The sequence below is a fragment of the Centrocercus urophasianus genome, unplaced genomic scaffold (assembly GCF_019232065.1).
Source record: "Centrocercus urophasianus isolate 14NV4802_14NV808 unplaced genomic scaffold, USGS_Curo_1.0 seq_17, whole genome shotgun sequence".
In the NCBI taxonomy this organism is placed as follows: Eukaryota; Metazoa; Chordata; class Aves; order Galliformes; family Phasianidae; genus Centrocercus; species Centrocercus urophasianus.
Window position 1 is genome coordinate 34366245 of NW_024884722.1, and position 16017 is coordinate 34382261.

At 45.3% G+C, this 16017-nt stretch overlaps 1 protein-coding gene across 3 annotated transcripts in view; it reads left to right on the top strand.

Annotated features, from left to right (window-relative positions):
- PTEN (phosphatase and tensin homolog) overlaps window positions 1-16017 on the top strand; it is a 98600-nt gene that overhangs the window by 80091 nt on the left and 2492 nt on the right. The window contains exons 8-10 of one of the 3 annotated variants that reach the window (XM_042818447.1): window positions 8461-8573; window positions 9272-9383; window positions 9994-10142. In XM_042818447.1, the coding sequence (XP_042674381.1) occupies window positions 8461-8573; window positions 9272-9383; window positions 9994-10059 (291 nt within the window). In that variant the 3' untranslated portion in view covers window positions 10060-10142. Of the gene's footprint in view, window positions 1-8460; window positions 8574-9271; window positions 9384-9993; window positions 10143-16017 lie in introns of those variants that run through there. The other 2 variants (XM_042818448.1, XM_042818446.1) reach the window with 2 other exon arrangements.

The window sequence follows — 16017 nt, forward strand, 5'->3', positions numbered from 1 at the left end:
AAAATCTTATTGAAAGAACAGAAAAACAGATGCGTGCTGGAGGTAGAAACGCTGCTCTGGTGACTTCTGGTGCACCTTGGAAATCACCTCAAAGCTTCCCTTGGTACATTTCTCTTCGGTGCTCTAAGGCCAGTGCCTGCAGGGCTCGCTGTGGAGTCTCACCACAGGCCATTCTTTTACTGCAGAAAGCCCTCCCTGCTGATTGGTGGACACCAAAAGCTGGGAATGAATATATTATTGCCTTCATGGTTTTCCATCTATTGGTGTTGTCTGGTTTTGACTTTGGAGAAGGTCTTGCCCTCATTCCTGAGGGCTGCCACTGTTTCCATTTCTCATGAGTGATGGACTTCCCAAGGCAATGTAGATATCTGATCACTGCAAAAGGAACATCCTCTATGTTTGTTTGGGCCCTGGGTGGAAAAACATTCCTCTGTTCTTCAACACACTTGCTTTTCTTTTTAAAAACATACTTAATTTAAAGAGTAGAAGATGAGAATTAACCAAGTATAAGAACAATGCATTCCTGTTGATTCTTTAAACCTTCCGACATCTTGGAAACATCTCGCTTCTTAATTGCAACTTAGAAGCCAAATCCTTTGTTCTTTGGTGAGGTCACAGAATTGGGTCTTGCCCTTTGGACCCTGCTTGTTGTCAGCAACTGCGAAATTGCTAGACCCCCCCGCGGGGTCCGATGTGTTAAGCTCCCTCCCTGCTCTAATGATTGATGTGTGATGTGGGCCCCTAGGGGCGTAGACGAAGTAATTAGGCTATATAAGGTAGTTAATACGTGTAATAAACGCCATTTTGCTGCTCATCATATTGCTGTCACCTCAGTAATTGGCCAAGCTGCGGTCTCCCGGGAAAGCGGAACGGGCGCGTACTGCAACACCTGCTCACAGAATCTTTCTTCCTGCCCGCAGCAGGAGAATTGGGCCAGCAGCTTCAAACATCCAGTAACAAATAGAAAGGATACATTTTGTTTTTCATTTTTAAACATCAATCAAATAAATTTTAGAATTAGAAAGTTTATTATGTCTAGTGTTGGTCCCTGCATGAATTTTTTAAACCTTGAGATGGGCTATGGCCATGTTGGATTGCACTGATACACTATGTAGAAGGTGAGCAAGTGGGCAAAGCATTGTTTTTCTTCCACTGAAGACCTGATGGGAAGGTATGTGCAACAGTAAGCTCTTGTCACACAACTCATCCTCATCTACAGGAATTCCTGGACAGAAAAATCCAACTTTTCTAATATTATAATATTTTATTATTATTATATTCTATTATTCTATTATTTTGCATTTATGTAACTTTTATTTGTTTAGGAAAATGTTTCAGACCACGTTCTCTTTTCTCTCATTCTATAAAGGAATTTGTTCTCATCACTGACTTAAAGATCACCTATAAATGACGTAAGCACCAGAATATGTGATAGTATTTAAAAAATATATTCATTGAAATGTCCTGAAGCCTGTAGCCTGCAGAAGAGTCAGGTCCTTCTGCATCCTGCTTTTCAGCTGCCTTCCAGTGCATCTCCATGGCCAAATTCCCAGGGAAGCCAGCAGCTTCCAGATGGATGATCCCATTGCAGCAGGAGCGTGCAAGAACTGAGTCCATGAGATGCACCAGCAGGCATGAGTTTCCAAATTGCCCAATTAAACCTGTGCCTAGCCCCATCCCAGCCAGCAGCCCCACAGCAAAGATCATCAGCGTTGGCACTGGCAGGAAGAGGTGACAGCAAGAAATGTTTAGCCTCTTCTTGCCACATTAGCCAAAACGCTAATGCAATCCATGTGTTCCTACATGAAAAAAAACCAAACCAATGTCTTATGCAAACCAGCTGTCCCGTGGTTAGCCTTGGCACTTCCACGCTGTTTTACATTTACATTAGGTGTAAGGTTAATTAAGAAATTCCTGCAATGGCCCTTAGAAGTGTACTCAGCCCAGCTGAATCCTTTTCTCCAGCTGTACAAGCACCTGCAGTGGGATATGTGGGGCTAGGAGCAGGACTCTGTGGCTGGGGGAGGTGGACATCGCAAAATAGATGGAGCCCTGCACAGGGAATGGTGTTTGCTGGGCTGGCACTCATGGGTGGAATTCCTACTGGAACTTCTGGGGGCCTCAGCCAGCTCTGGGACCACAGAAATGTTGAGCATGGCTAAAGCTGAATGAGCATTCTCATGCTGCATTTATTTTTTCTTGGGGTTTCAGAAAGTCTCTTTGTAAAAATGTCTTCTGTTAATCATGAAGTGGTGGCTAGTAAACGAAAAAGCGCTAGGATTTCAGTTTCCATTTGCTGAAGTTCACTGTATTCCCAGGCATACTTCCAAAAAAGCATAATAATGGAGTGGTTTAAACCAAGTTTTACTCTACTACAAAATGTATTGCTGTCCCGTACTAGATACAAGGAAGTACTCGATATAAAACACTGCCTGCCCTCCCTGGATTGGTACTGCTTCCATTATTTTGGTCCTAACATGTTTGTAGCCATCTGAGGAATGGAAACTGAACTACCTCTGATGTCGAACAGAAGGAATCCTACACAAATAAGGGTATTCGTTGTATTTGCATTTTAGCTCACAAACTAGGACAAACTTCTGGCTTACTGCCTCTATGGAAAGGCAACCCTATTTTTTTCCTTGCCATTGCAGACTTCAGGAGCTCCATGCTCATTCCTCAGGACTTAAGCAATGTTACAAAGACTGCTGGAAGTGTCCTGGTCCTTCTTACCACTACTAGGTTTCCAACTGCTACTGTGGTGGAACAATTCTTAGCAATGCTCATACAAACAGGTATGGCCCTATTTAGCCTTCCCATCCTTTCTTGCCCAGGCCAAGACCAGGGACTGCTCCCCATCCCTCCTAGTGGCCACCAGCACCTCCCCATCCCTTGTGGTGGATCCTGTAGCACCTCAAGACCACCTCACTGTCATGCCGGAGCCCAACATGTGTGATGCCAACTGCTTTCATGCATCCAGGAAAAACCCAGGAGTTGCTGATTGGTCACCCAAACAACAAATTTCACAAAGTCCCTGAAGAGCCAAGTCTCAGAAGCTGTAAGAGCAACCAGCTGAAATTTCCCCGGGTGCTTTCCTTGTTCTTATGTCCTTCCCCATGTTCAAGACAGCGTCCTGGGTTTAGTGGATTTGAGCCAATACAGCCATTGTCATGTTCTTCTGACGCAGGAAATCAAAGAGACAATCCCCTGTGAGGATGGATATAATGACCAAGGCATTGTGCATTTCTGCTTTATATCCTGATTCATGCTAAACATTCTGTGATGAAGCCCAGAGTTCAGAGACTGAAGGACAGAAAAAAACTTGTGTGGAAGTATGAAAAAGCATTCTGTTTCAGAGAACTTGTGCTATTAGGTTTCCTTGTAGAAAAAAAAAAAAAAAAAAAAAAAAAAAAAAAAAAGACTACAGGGTATCTCACACCCCATAACTCACGAACTGAGTCAGTAAGCAACACTGACAAGATAAAAGCCTCTTGCAGTGAACTGCTGAATAAGCAAAGAAATGCATACAGTTTTACAATATATTTGCAGTGTGTTTTGCCAGCAGAAGAGGGTCTCAGTCTCCTGGGCGATTCACTTGCTGCAATTTGGCTCCACTTCAGGGGTGAGGGTTTCAAAATTACTCACAGCCACACACTAACGAATCGGAAGTTGGGTGATGCTATTGAAGTATGTTGCAGCTTATCCCCTTAAAACCCACAGATGTTCAGAGCAGATGACTTGAAAATGAGATCTTACCACTCTTCTATTTTTTTTACCATTGTGATTCAAGTTTCATTCCAGTTCTGCACTGGTCCTTATTTTAGACTTTTTTGCTCATGGAAGACACTAATGACTCGATTATAATCTTGGCTCTTCACTGTGAGGAGATGAGTGGGCTTTAAGTACTGATCTTACACCAGGAGAACCTCACCAGTGAGGTACAGATCCAGTGGGGAAAAACAGTAAAACACTATAAGTTCAACTCTGTGCTTTAGCAGCATAGAAATGTATTCATTTAGTCTTTTAGTTCATCTTCTTCTTGCATACCTAGATAGCTGAGATACCTAGAGCTAGCCACTCCAAAGGGTGCTCATTTAGTGTGATCCTGTATGGAAAACTATGGTGACAGCAAAGCAGGCACGTCCTGCAGGCTTTCCTCCAACTGACCTGTGCTTCTCCATCAATGAAGTGGACACAAGAATCTTCAGAACGGGTTGAAAAAGTCTGCTATGCGTTTTCTTTTGAGGGGAGGCTTGGCTTATTTTTCTCCAGTTCCCAACTACATGAACACCTTTGTTTTTTTCCGTGGAGCTTCCTTGGCCAAATAAATATTTTTATTAATACCTCTCAGCAAAAATACAAACAGATACTGAATTATATCCACAGATTCCATTTTGATTATTTGACCTTTCGTTTCTATTGACAACGGCAAAGTAAACAAATTTGGAAGTGACTCAATGCTGATTTCAGCCAGGAATAAACGAAAACACAAGACACACACCATGAACTATATGCTGTTAAATCAGAGACCTAAAGCCATCTAAGCAAAAGTGTTGATGCCAAAGGAGTGATGATTCTCCACGGCAAAATGATGCTCTTTCCTCATCTTGCAGCCAGGGGTGGGTTTCATGGGCATGAATCTGCCCAGTTGTTATAGGCTTAAAATACTGTGAAAAGCAACTAAACTTGAAACAGGCATATTTCCTCCTGACCATCCTTCAGGTCAAATTTACAGACAAGCCCTTGAATCAGCAACTGCTTTTAGGAGGTGTGAATGGGAAGTAAAGCTTCTGGGAAGCCTGTGGTGGTTCTTGTGCATATTTACACTTCTGAGTATCTACATATGAAATCTTAAAAACAAAGCCACCAAATTCAAGGTCTGGATTCTGAAAAGGCTTACAAGTCTGCAACTCTTCAGAACTTACCTAAACTGCATGTGTATGTAAGTTTGCAAGATAATTGCCCAAATTACTGGTGTCTGCATGAGTGCCACTATATCTTCGAGACAAAATGCCCTCTGCAAAGCCAGCTTTCAGTTTACATGAGAAATTTTCCAGGCTTTAAGTCTCAGACGTGGGCAGTGGTATGCGCAGACAGGTGAGGAAGCAAGTAGGATTAAGGGCCAGGACTGAACAAAGAAAACCTGGTGGCAATTACCAGACTAGTGGTCAGATAGCCTTTGACAGACTAGGTGTTGAATGTTAACAGAAGTTGGGACCTTGACTAAAAAAAATTAAAAGCAACTATCAATTTGATAGGTAAAATGACTTCTAGTTGAACAGGGCAATATAAGGTATGATGATCTTTGTTACATTTTCAATAAAGTAGCTGGCAATTTCTTTGAATGCTTTGATTGCATTGTTTCGAATGCTTTTCTCAAAAAGCTGATTCCCGTTGCTAATCAGATTTATCTCTGCTTTGGGCAATAGATAGGATTAGAGACTTCCAAAGGCCATCTAGCATTGAATGATCAGAAATTGATGATTATTTGGGAAGATCTGGGGCACCATGAACATGTTTTATCTACTCAACTGAGCTAGCCCATAGAGGACTCTAGACCTAGTACCTGCTTTATGCTACCATGTGTAGTCACATACCAGAATTTATGGAACTACAGGCTCCAGCTTTTTTCCCCATTTTAAACCTGTTTTGTAAAGTTCTGTATGCCTGCTGGTAATTTTATAGAGAGAGCTGTCTCTGGATGTTGCTGTAAAGAAAGTCTGACTCAAAAGTCAGTGTCTTCAGTAGGTAAATGCAAAGTGCTTCTTAAAATAACGATGTTAGCACCATTTCTGAGCTAGCTGGTTTGGGCAGTACACTATTTCATACAGCACATTCCAGTTTACAGTTTGAGACCATTCCATGGAACTTGTTTAATTTTCTGATGTCCCAAGATGGCAATGTTTGCAATACTTCTCAGTTTTGCTACAATAAACAGATTTTACAATAAAATAATACAATAAGCAGATTTGTAACACTGGAATGAGAAAAAAAGTCTTGTGATAGGTGAGGACTGGAAGCTCATCTGCCACCATCACCATGGATTCTCAGTCTGCAGGAGCCTTCATTCTCTAGACTAGCAGGACCAGACTGTTAGCAGATTGAAATGAGAGCAACAAGAAGCAAGGTGAGTCCTTCCTTTGGCCTCACAGTGCTCTTTCTCTAAACAATGTGCCCAAAGCCACGTTGCTCAGATCTCTTGGTAGGAAGATTTCATTCAGGATAGTACAAACTCCTCCTGATGGTGAACTCCTGTCTGGAGGGAAAACAAAAAAACGAACAAAAACAAACAAAAAAACCTACTTTTTTTTTTTTCTGTTGAGTCACAATGGCTAGTTTCCACTTATGGCGTCAGAAGGATAGACTACCCTATTCAAGGTAGGTAGTGGCAACATAAATACAGCCCAAAAAGTGACCCAACAAAATCACACCCGTGAGGTACAAGCCATAGGGCAGAGCTTGGATGCAGTGCTCTGATTTTCTGCCTTTGCAAAGGCAGTGCTAGTACATTTTCCTTCCACTAACTTGTACTTCACCATTAGCAAAATGGAAACAAGAGGCTTTAGAATGGTATGGTTTCAGATTATTCTTTAGTGCTGCTCAGAAATTTTTCAGTGGAAACCAATCTCTAAACATTCACACAGGGATTTGCTGGCATTTCCCAAAGCCTTTAGTAGGATGTTGAGGGATCCGTAGGTTTGAATGTGCTCTTCCTGAGCACCTCCACCTTCCTAGAAACCAGCTCACAGATAGACCAGGCATTTTCCTCATATGCATGGAAGGGTTATTCATAGGAAAAGTACCAAGAGGAAAAGCAGTCTAAAACAAGAGGAACAACCCTTTTCATGCGTCAAGATCAGCAAAAGCAAAACTCAGTAATCTGAGGTTTGCCTTGCATTTCAGAAAATGGCACAGGTTTTAATTGGCTTTAGCCTCTTTGGATAGCTTTATTTCTCTCACTGAGCTTTCTTTTTCTCTGGGAAATTTCCTGCTCCTGCTCCCAGCTAATCTGTCTTAGGACCCTCCTTAAAATACAGCTTTGTGACTGTATGCAGAGCAGGGAAGTGAAATTCTAAGTCTCACTGCTTTAAAACTAGAAAGACTAATGCTAACAATACATAACTAGTCCAAAGAAACCTCAAATGCAAAAGAACCTGCAACTACTATGAATAATTTTGAAGACTTTGCAAAAAGCCTGATTTTATTAATAATGACTGCTATTATCAAAGAATAATATGCATGTCTCTGTCTGAGATAGTTATCTGAATCAGAGAATACAAACTTAGCAGGCAACTCAATGCTTGATTCAGTCGGAGAGTTACGGTAGCTGCCTGTTCTGATCTTTTGGAAGTTGCAAACTGGCCAGCTCACCTGTTCCTCCCCCACAGGCTGGAACAGCTATAAACATGCCTGTAACGAAGAGACAGTTGTAATATCCTATTTATTTCCCGTTAAGAACCAGCCCAGTGCAGGCTTAGGTAGCTGGATGGGCCAGCAGAACCTGTCCATGTCTTCCTGCCACTACCAGACCACTGCTCAACCTGGGCCTGGAGGCACCCTGGGGTAAAAGGCTCTTTTCTAGCCCCCACTCACTAGCACAGCCAACACCAGGGCTACAAGCTGCTCCAGGCTGCATTCAGCTGTGGTGGTTAAACCCAGCAGGTGGATCAGTACCACAGTCACTCACTCATTCCCACCTCTTCCCAGTGGGACTGGGAAGAGAATTGGGAAAGAAAAAAAAGGTGGAACTTGTGCATTGAGCTAAAGCTATTTACTAAGAGAAAAGGAATGTAGTTATGACTAAATGCATATAACAAATGCATATAACAAGCAGTACACAAGCAATTGCTCACCCAGCAAATGCCCAATGAGCCCCCCAAGTGGAAGAGAGCGAGACGAACTCCCATCACCTTCAGAACTCCTTCCACATGATGTCACATGGTATGGAATATTCCTTTGACCAGCTTCAGTCAGCTGTCCTCATTCTGTTCTCTCCCAGATCCCCAGGTCCTTCACTGAGCATGGCCTTGCCTCTGTACATCACTGCGTCACTTACGCCCTGTCCCTGGAGGTGTTCAAGGCCAGGCTGGATGGGACGCTGGGCAGCCTGGGCTGGTATTAAATGTGGAGGTTGGTGGCCCTGCCTGTGGCTGGAGATTCATGATCCTTGAGGTCCCTTCCAACCCTGGCCATTCTGTGATTCTGCAGCTATTAACACTGATGTTTGACACTCTGAAGAAAATAATTCCATCCCGGCTCAAACTAGCCACCTGTACATTATGGTCTTCCCTGAAGAGAAAGAGACCCCTAAAACAAACAGGAAGGACTCAGGGCTGGCCCACGTGCTCTCCGCTGCAATGATGCACCCACCAGGCCTCTGGGGGCTGGCCTGGTTCTAATGTCTTCAGGGCCATTTCTGTGCTGTGTCACTTCTTTGCATCTTACCAGCTCTTCCCATTCCAGATTTTCCCTTGGGCCCAGGAGCAAAGAGTGAGGAAGACGGAAAGCCACAGATGTGTATCGTTGAATTTCTGTTTGGATAGATCCCAGAAAGGAGCACCAAGCACTAATGAACAGTTAAGGAAACATTTCTTTGTTTTGTGATTTCTTTGTTTCATTTCACCACATCATTGAGCTTCAGAGGTTTTGCCAATGAAGAGAAAGACCTGCTTAGTTGCTCTGCTTAGACTGAAGCAGCTCAGATCCTGAACCCCTTCAGATCCTGACCATCAAAATCAAGGGATCCCCACTGCCAACCCTTCAATAACGTCTGGGAAATGGTGAATCCTGGCTCCACTCCTTCTGGTCACCCATGTTCATTGGTTACACCTAAGCTCCCTGCCTTCCTAACAGGTGCTCAATCATTATTTCAGGCCATGACTTAGCATTTCTACTACATAAGATCTCTCCCTGGGAGTAGATCAAAGAGTCAAGTCAATCATGGAGTCATAGAATGGCTTGGGTTAAAAAAAAAAAAAAAAAAAGTAAAAGATCATCTAGCCCCATACCCCTATTTCTATTATTCCCTTGAGCTGGGCTGCTACAGGTCAGATGAATCATTTCAAACAAGCACTGTCTCTCTGGCAATATTTGAAGATAAGCATGTGAGATCCTCAGCTACGCAGCATTATTAGCTGTTTGATTCCTGTGCATTATCTACCTGCTGAGGATAATGCACACCTTCCAAAACAAAAGGGTCAATTCTACACATACCGGTGACCAAGATGTCTGTGGGACCTGTAGGTTGAAAGGATTTTTACTTTCATCTTTGCAGCCATCTCTCCATCCCTACGTGCACTGTCAGTATGGACTGCCCTACGGTGGTATGCGCAGAGCTCCACTTGCTTGCTGATGATCACCCTTATCTCCATATGGGAGACATGCAGGTGTGTCTCACCCCATGCTGATGGATGGGGAGGCATTTTCCCAGAAGAGGTAAAGGGAGTAGATTAACCTATTTACAAGCCAAAAACTCACTCATCAGTTGTTAGGGGTAAGGTTTCCCAGTGCAAACTTGATATGCCAGACTCCTGTCTTTGACACCACATGTACAACATCAGTGATGGTTTAACAGATGCCATCAGTGCTGCCTGCACTAATAAATGATGCATCTATTTGGGAACTAATGCCTCCAGTAAGACAGCATCACACAAATCACCTTCAGCTTTTGCAATTTCAGCCTCCTTCCTACACACTTGTCCCGCCGTTCGTTGCTTATAAAGGTAAGGAGCTTTGGGCACAGAGATACCACTAGAACTGTAATTTCTCCCTCAAATATACAGCTCCTTCTTACTGCTTCAGACTGGATCCATCCCTACCTGAGCCTCTGCAGCTACCTGGCCCACCATATCCTTAGGCTGAGCAATGCATCCGTATGCCTTTTTATGCCTTTCCCTGGTGTCAATGCCTTTTGGTTTTTTAAAACCCCCAATAAAGGGATGAAATGCAGATCGGAAGTCACCCAAGAGATGACACTGCTCTGTGGCTTTATTTCAGCAGCCTGCACAGCCGTCTGTCAACATGACCACTGCCAAGGCAGGATTAGATGAGCCACTGCAATGACAGCAAATAATTGTGAGAGACCTCCTGCTTCCCATTGGGTCTGTGATGCTCCAAGCAGCCCTGTAAAATGCCAGGTACCACTCCCACAGAGTTCCCTGTTTGACAGGGACATGAAGAATTCACGTGAGTAGTAGACTCCAAAGTTTTCCTTCTGCTTTTATCATGATCTTCCCATAACCAGCCTGCAGCATGCTCAGCTATGGGGAGAAGACCCCATTCCCAACAGGGTTTTGGGAAACAGCTAGGAAATACAGCACCCACAGAGAGTAAATCCTTCCAGAAAGTGTGGCTCTCAAGGCCATCTCTCCTTGCCAACCCGGAAGCAAGGAGCAGAAACACCCAGTGAAACTCCCTGTAGCCACGGCTGGTTGGAAACTGCTGTGTGGATTAAAGAAGTTTTGCCAGCTTTGGCTGTGGATCAGCCACACATTTGCCTTTCACAGAGCTCATCCCTGGCTTTCACTTAGCCAGCAAACACAGTTAAGGCCGTCAGTGCTTTTTCAGTGAGGTTTACAGCTACACTTCTGCTCTGCTTTTTGGACTTAAGTGCAGCTAGCAAAAATATGCTCAGGCATAGGTGGAGCCTGGCTCTTGTTCTAGCAACTCTCAACTGGGAATAAGAGTTACTTTTTTATAGCTGATGTGTAGCTCAAATTTCACTATAAATGCATGTGCATCAAGAGCACGGTGTATATTTTTCTGCAAGAAAATTAGACTTGGCCCTCCATGAGACTCCAGAAAAGCTAATTTCATTATTCAAAGAGTGAGTGCAATCAAGCCAGAATTACCCCTCTGGTCTCCTTCAAGCAGGGATTTCTTTAACACCCATGGGTTTGGGATGTATGTTTTGCTCATCTGCACACACAGATGGACACAGAAAATCTGGGCATGGCAGGATGCCCCATATCAGCTTTTTTCATCAGGACATGAGCTGTGTACTGTACCCCTTCAACAGTCAGCCATGGTGCCAAGGCCAGGAGGAGCGCCACTCATGTCACCAAATACTTCCACTCACTTTGTGTGGGTGGCTTAGGATTTTATAACCTCCAGAGAAAACCAGAAGCAAGAAATTATGCATTTTCTGAAAAAAAATTTCTAGAACAGTTCATGCAGGAATGGATCATTTTCTTACTGACCAAACTCAAAAGCAATACTTGCAGGCAAGTAAGGAGAGAGGAAAGGTCCCATGAGAAAACTTCAAGCATATATTTTTAGGTAGTTTTGAGCAAAAGGACAGAATATAAGACGTATCACATTCCTTTATCCACTATGGGGAATGGCCACACGCATGTCCATCATTTGCCCAGTAGCTAGGACTTGGGGTGTTGAGCTTGGAAGGTAGTGAAAGAGTGGTCTGAGTTCACCTCCTCCTCCTTTGTCCCAGTTCTACATATATATGAGATCCATATCCCAGCACTCACTGAGCATTACTTGCCAGCATTTCTTTTTCACCCCTTCTGGGCTGAAAAAGGCAGAGGACGGCCAAATCTGCCCAGGGCTCTGTGCGCATGCTGTAAGCATCACTTCCACAATCAAAACACACCAGGGAAATGAAAGCTCAGCACTGCAACAGGGCGTGCTCCGTTGTAAATCGTGACGTGCACGATACCCTGGTGCAGAGATCTTCAGGGCGATAGGGCTGAGAAAGAAAGGACATTTCCAGCACCAGCACAGGTGAAGGAGGAGGTGCCATTGGGTTTGGCAGGAACCCTGTGCCCAAAAGATAATTTCCAACTGAGCTGTGGTTCACCACAGTGTCCTCGTGACCGGTGTGGAGCAGGCTCTATTCCTACAGCTGCACACACCCCCCTGCCCTGCTGAGACCTATCCCCATGTTTGGAGCCATTCAAGAGGAGAGGGAAGCCAGGAACTGCTCAGTGCACTAGGCTTTTCCCTGCTGGACGTCATGCCCAAGATACCCAAATACAGTGATGCTCAGGAATATCATTACCAAAGGTGCAAGAGAAATGTTAGAGTTCAGCAAAATCTGGGCAAGTCTCACAGCAGGGCCACATGGTGAGATGGGCAGAGTGGCAGCAGGCAGCTCCAGATTTGAGGGTTTCAGCTCTGCCACACAAAGCGGCTTATGAACAGAACATCCGAGCCAGAGCCTGGATTAAGCCAAAGCCAGCTATGGCCCCACAAGAATCTCGTCACAGAGGCTCAGCTCCCAGCAGCTTGGGAAGAGCCCTCATTGCCCCTGGCCCCACGCCAACTTCCTGGTCATGCTGCACTTTGCAGCACTGGGCAGCCAAGCAAAGCATCCCCAAACCTGGAAAGCAGGCTTTGGCTGTAGGGAGGTGTCACAGTGCCATGGAAACCAATCGTGTGTTTTCAGCTGGGAAGCACCTCCCATCCGCAGCTGCCTCTTAAAAACTAAAAAACAAACAAACAAACAAAAACACCTAAACTAAATCAACCTCAATTTATTTTTACATGCTTGCACAAAATTATGGCCTCATTAAAGGGATCCAGTTTACGAATTGAGGAGCTGTGCACCCATCATCTCTTCCTAGCTCTCGTTAGAAATGAGCTAAATTCCTATAAAATGCATCCAACACAACATCTTTATGTCTTCCAAGAGCAATGTGTATTTTATTTTACAGCTCTGAGAGTTACTCCAGCTAACAGCCCCCATGTGACCTGTGCAGGCAGGATGGCAAGATGTTTGCCTTGCAGCCTGGCAGAGGCAGCCTGGATGAAGTAATTGGGATGAGGCTGTGCCTGGCCACAGCAGAGGACTGGAGGTCTTCAGAAGAAGCTATGGGCTTGGGCTGCTGGATACGTCCCCAGCTTCTTGTCTGAGAGCTAGTCCAAGACTAATTCAGCCTGCAGCAGGATGCTCTTCCACAAGGCTTACCTCTTCTCACCACAGCCCATATGGATACTATCCGCACCCAGCTTCTGTCCTGAGGGACCCATGGGACATCAGACAAGCAGAGCTGCCCTTGCTGGGACTGTGGATATTGGATTTCAGATTACAGAATCACAGAACTGCAGGAGTTGGAAGGGACTTCAAGAGATCATCAATACAACCCTCCTGCTAAATCAGATTCTCTACAAGAGTTTGCACAGGTAGGCATCCAGACAGGTCTTGAATATCTGCAGAGAAGGAGAATCCACCTCCTCTCTAGGCAGTCTGTTCCAGTGCTCCATCACCATTATGTAAAGGAAGTTCTTCCACATGTTAGCATGAACTTCCTATGTTCATGTAGTGTAGGCCATTACTCTTTGTCCTATTTCTATGCACCACCAAGAAGAGCCTGGCCTCATCAATACACCTCCCTCCTCCCTTTACAAATTTATAAACATTTATCAGATCTCTCCCTCAGTCTTCTTTTCCCCGGGCTGAACAGACCCAGGTTACTCAGCCTTTTCTCATATGGAAGATGCTCCACGTCCTTCATCATCTTTGTGGTCCTCTGCTGATCTGCTTCCAGGAGATCCCTGTCTTTTTTGAACAGGGGAGCCCAGAACTGGACACAGCAGTCTAAATGTGGCCTCACCAGGGCAGAGTAGAGGAGGAGGATAATATCCCTCAACCTACTGGCCACGGTCTTTTTAATGCACCCAGGATTCCACTGGCCTTCTTGGCCACAAGGGGATCATGGCCAACCTGTTGTCCATCAGGACCCCCAGGTTCTTCTCCACAGAGCTCATGTCCAGCAGGTCAGCCCCTGAGCTGCATGTGGTTATTCCTCCCCATGTGCAAGACTCTACACTTGCCCTTGTTAAATCTCATCAGGCTCCTTCCTGCCCAGCTCTCCAGTCTGTACAGATCTTGTTGAATGGTAGCACAGCCTTCCAGCATGCCATCCACTCCTCCCAGCTTTGTATCATCAGCAGGTTGCTGATGAAGATGCTGAGCAGGACTGGACCCAGCACTGACTCCGGGGGAACACTGCTAGTTACAGGCCTCCAGTCAGACTCTGCGCTACTGATGACCACCCTCTGACTCTGCTACAGGCCACCTGATCAGAGGGAGCCTGTTGATGAGGCCTCCTTGCTTCAGCAGCAGGGAGTGTTGCTCTTGCAGGCTCTTGTTCTGATGGGAGATTTCAACACCCTATCTGCTGGAATAGTGGCACAGCGGGTGGCAGACAATCCAGGAGATTTCTGGAGTCTGTTGAGCATAACGTTCTGGTCCAGGTATTTGATGGACTGACCCGAGGTGAAGTCCTACAGGACCTGGTGCTCACAAATGTGGAGGAGAGTGTTAGAGAAGTTCAGACTGGAGGCAGTGAAAATGCCATTATGAAATTTGTGATCTGGAGGAATGCAGGCCTAGAAAAAGTAGTCAGGACCCTGAGCTCCAGGAGAGCAAACTTCTGGCTACTCAAGGAATTGCTAGATGGGATCCCCTGGGAAAGTGTCCTTGAGGGTATAGGAGCAGAACAAAGCTGGCAGCTCTTTAAGGACATCCTTCTGAGAACACAAGAGCTCTCCATTCCCCAGCAGAAGTTGAGCAGGGGAGGCAGGCAACCAGCATGGCTGAGCAAGGAACTGCAGCTTAAACAGAGAAAAAGCGAAAAGCGCAGGAAATGGAAGCAGGGTTGTGTAGCCTGGGAAGAATATAGGGACGTTGTCTGCACATGTAAAAATAAGATTAGGAAAGCCAAGGCACAGATAGAGCTGAAATTGGCAAGGGATATGAAAAATAACAAGAAGGGGTTCTATGGGTACATAGGCAGGAGGAGGCAGGCCAAAGAGAGCATTCCCCCTCTGATAAATGAGGACAGATATCTGGCTTCCTCTGCCATGGAAAAAGCTGAGGTGCTCAGTAAGTGCTTTGCCTTGGTCTTCACTGATGTTCAGGCTCCTCCCCATGACTGCCAGGACCCTGAAGCCCTAGGTGTGGGTGAGAGGAGTGGATTCCATCCCACTATAACAGTGGAACAAGTCTAAGACCTCCTCATGAAACTGAATGTATGTAATTCCATGGGGCCACATATCCATCCTAGGGTTCTGAGAGGTGGTTGATGTGATTGCTGAGCCACTCTCTACCATATTTGTAAAATCACGGCTGTCTGGTGAAGTCCCCTGTGACTGGAAAAAGGGAAACATTACAACTATTTTTAAGAAAGGTCAAAAGGATGACCTGGGGAACTACAGGCTGGTAAGCCTCACTTCTGTGTCTGGGTAGATCATGGAGTAGATCCTCCTAGAAGCTATGTTAAGGCACATATGAGATAAAGAGATGATTTGAGACAGCCAGCATGGTTTCACCAAGGGCAGATTGTGCCTGACCAATCTGGTGGTCTTCTATGATGGAGTGATGGCATCAGTGGACAGGGGAAGGGCAATGGATGTCATCTGTTAGGACTTCTGCAAAGCCTTTGATGTGGTCCCTCACCATATTCTTCTCTCTAAATTGGAGAAGTATGGATTTCAAGGATGGATTGTTCGGCTCTTGTGAGGCCCCATCTGGAGCACTACACCCAAGCTTGGAGTACAAGAAAAATGCAGAGGTCTTGGAATGGGTCCAGAGGAGGGCCACTAAGATGATCAGAGGGCTGGAGCACCTCTCCTATGAAGAAAGATTGAGGGAACTGGGCTTGTTTAGCTTGCAGAAAAGAAGGTTCTGGGGAGACCTCATTGTGGCTTTCCAATGCTTGAAAGGAAGATATAAACAGGAGGGGGAACAGCTGTATATGAGAGTGGATAGTGACAGGACAAGGGGGAATGGTTTTAAACTGAGATAGGGGAGGTTTAGGTTGGATATTAGGAAGAAGTTTTCACACAGAGAGGGGTGATGCACTGTTCACAGATGGCCCAAGGAGGTTGTGGATGCCCCATCCCTGGAGGCATTCAAGGCCAGACTGGATGTGGCTCTGGGCAGCCTGGTCTGCTGGTTGGCAATCCTGCACATAGCAGGGGGGTTGAAACTTTGAGGTCCTTTTCAATCCAGGCCATTCTATGATTCTGTGATCCCTGCAGGCCCTGGCAACATTCCTACAT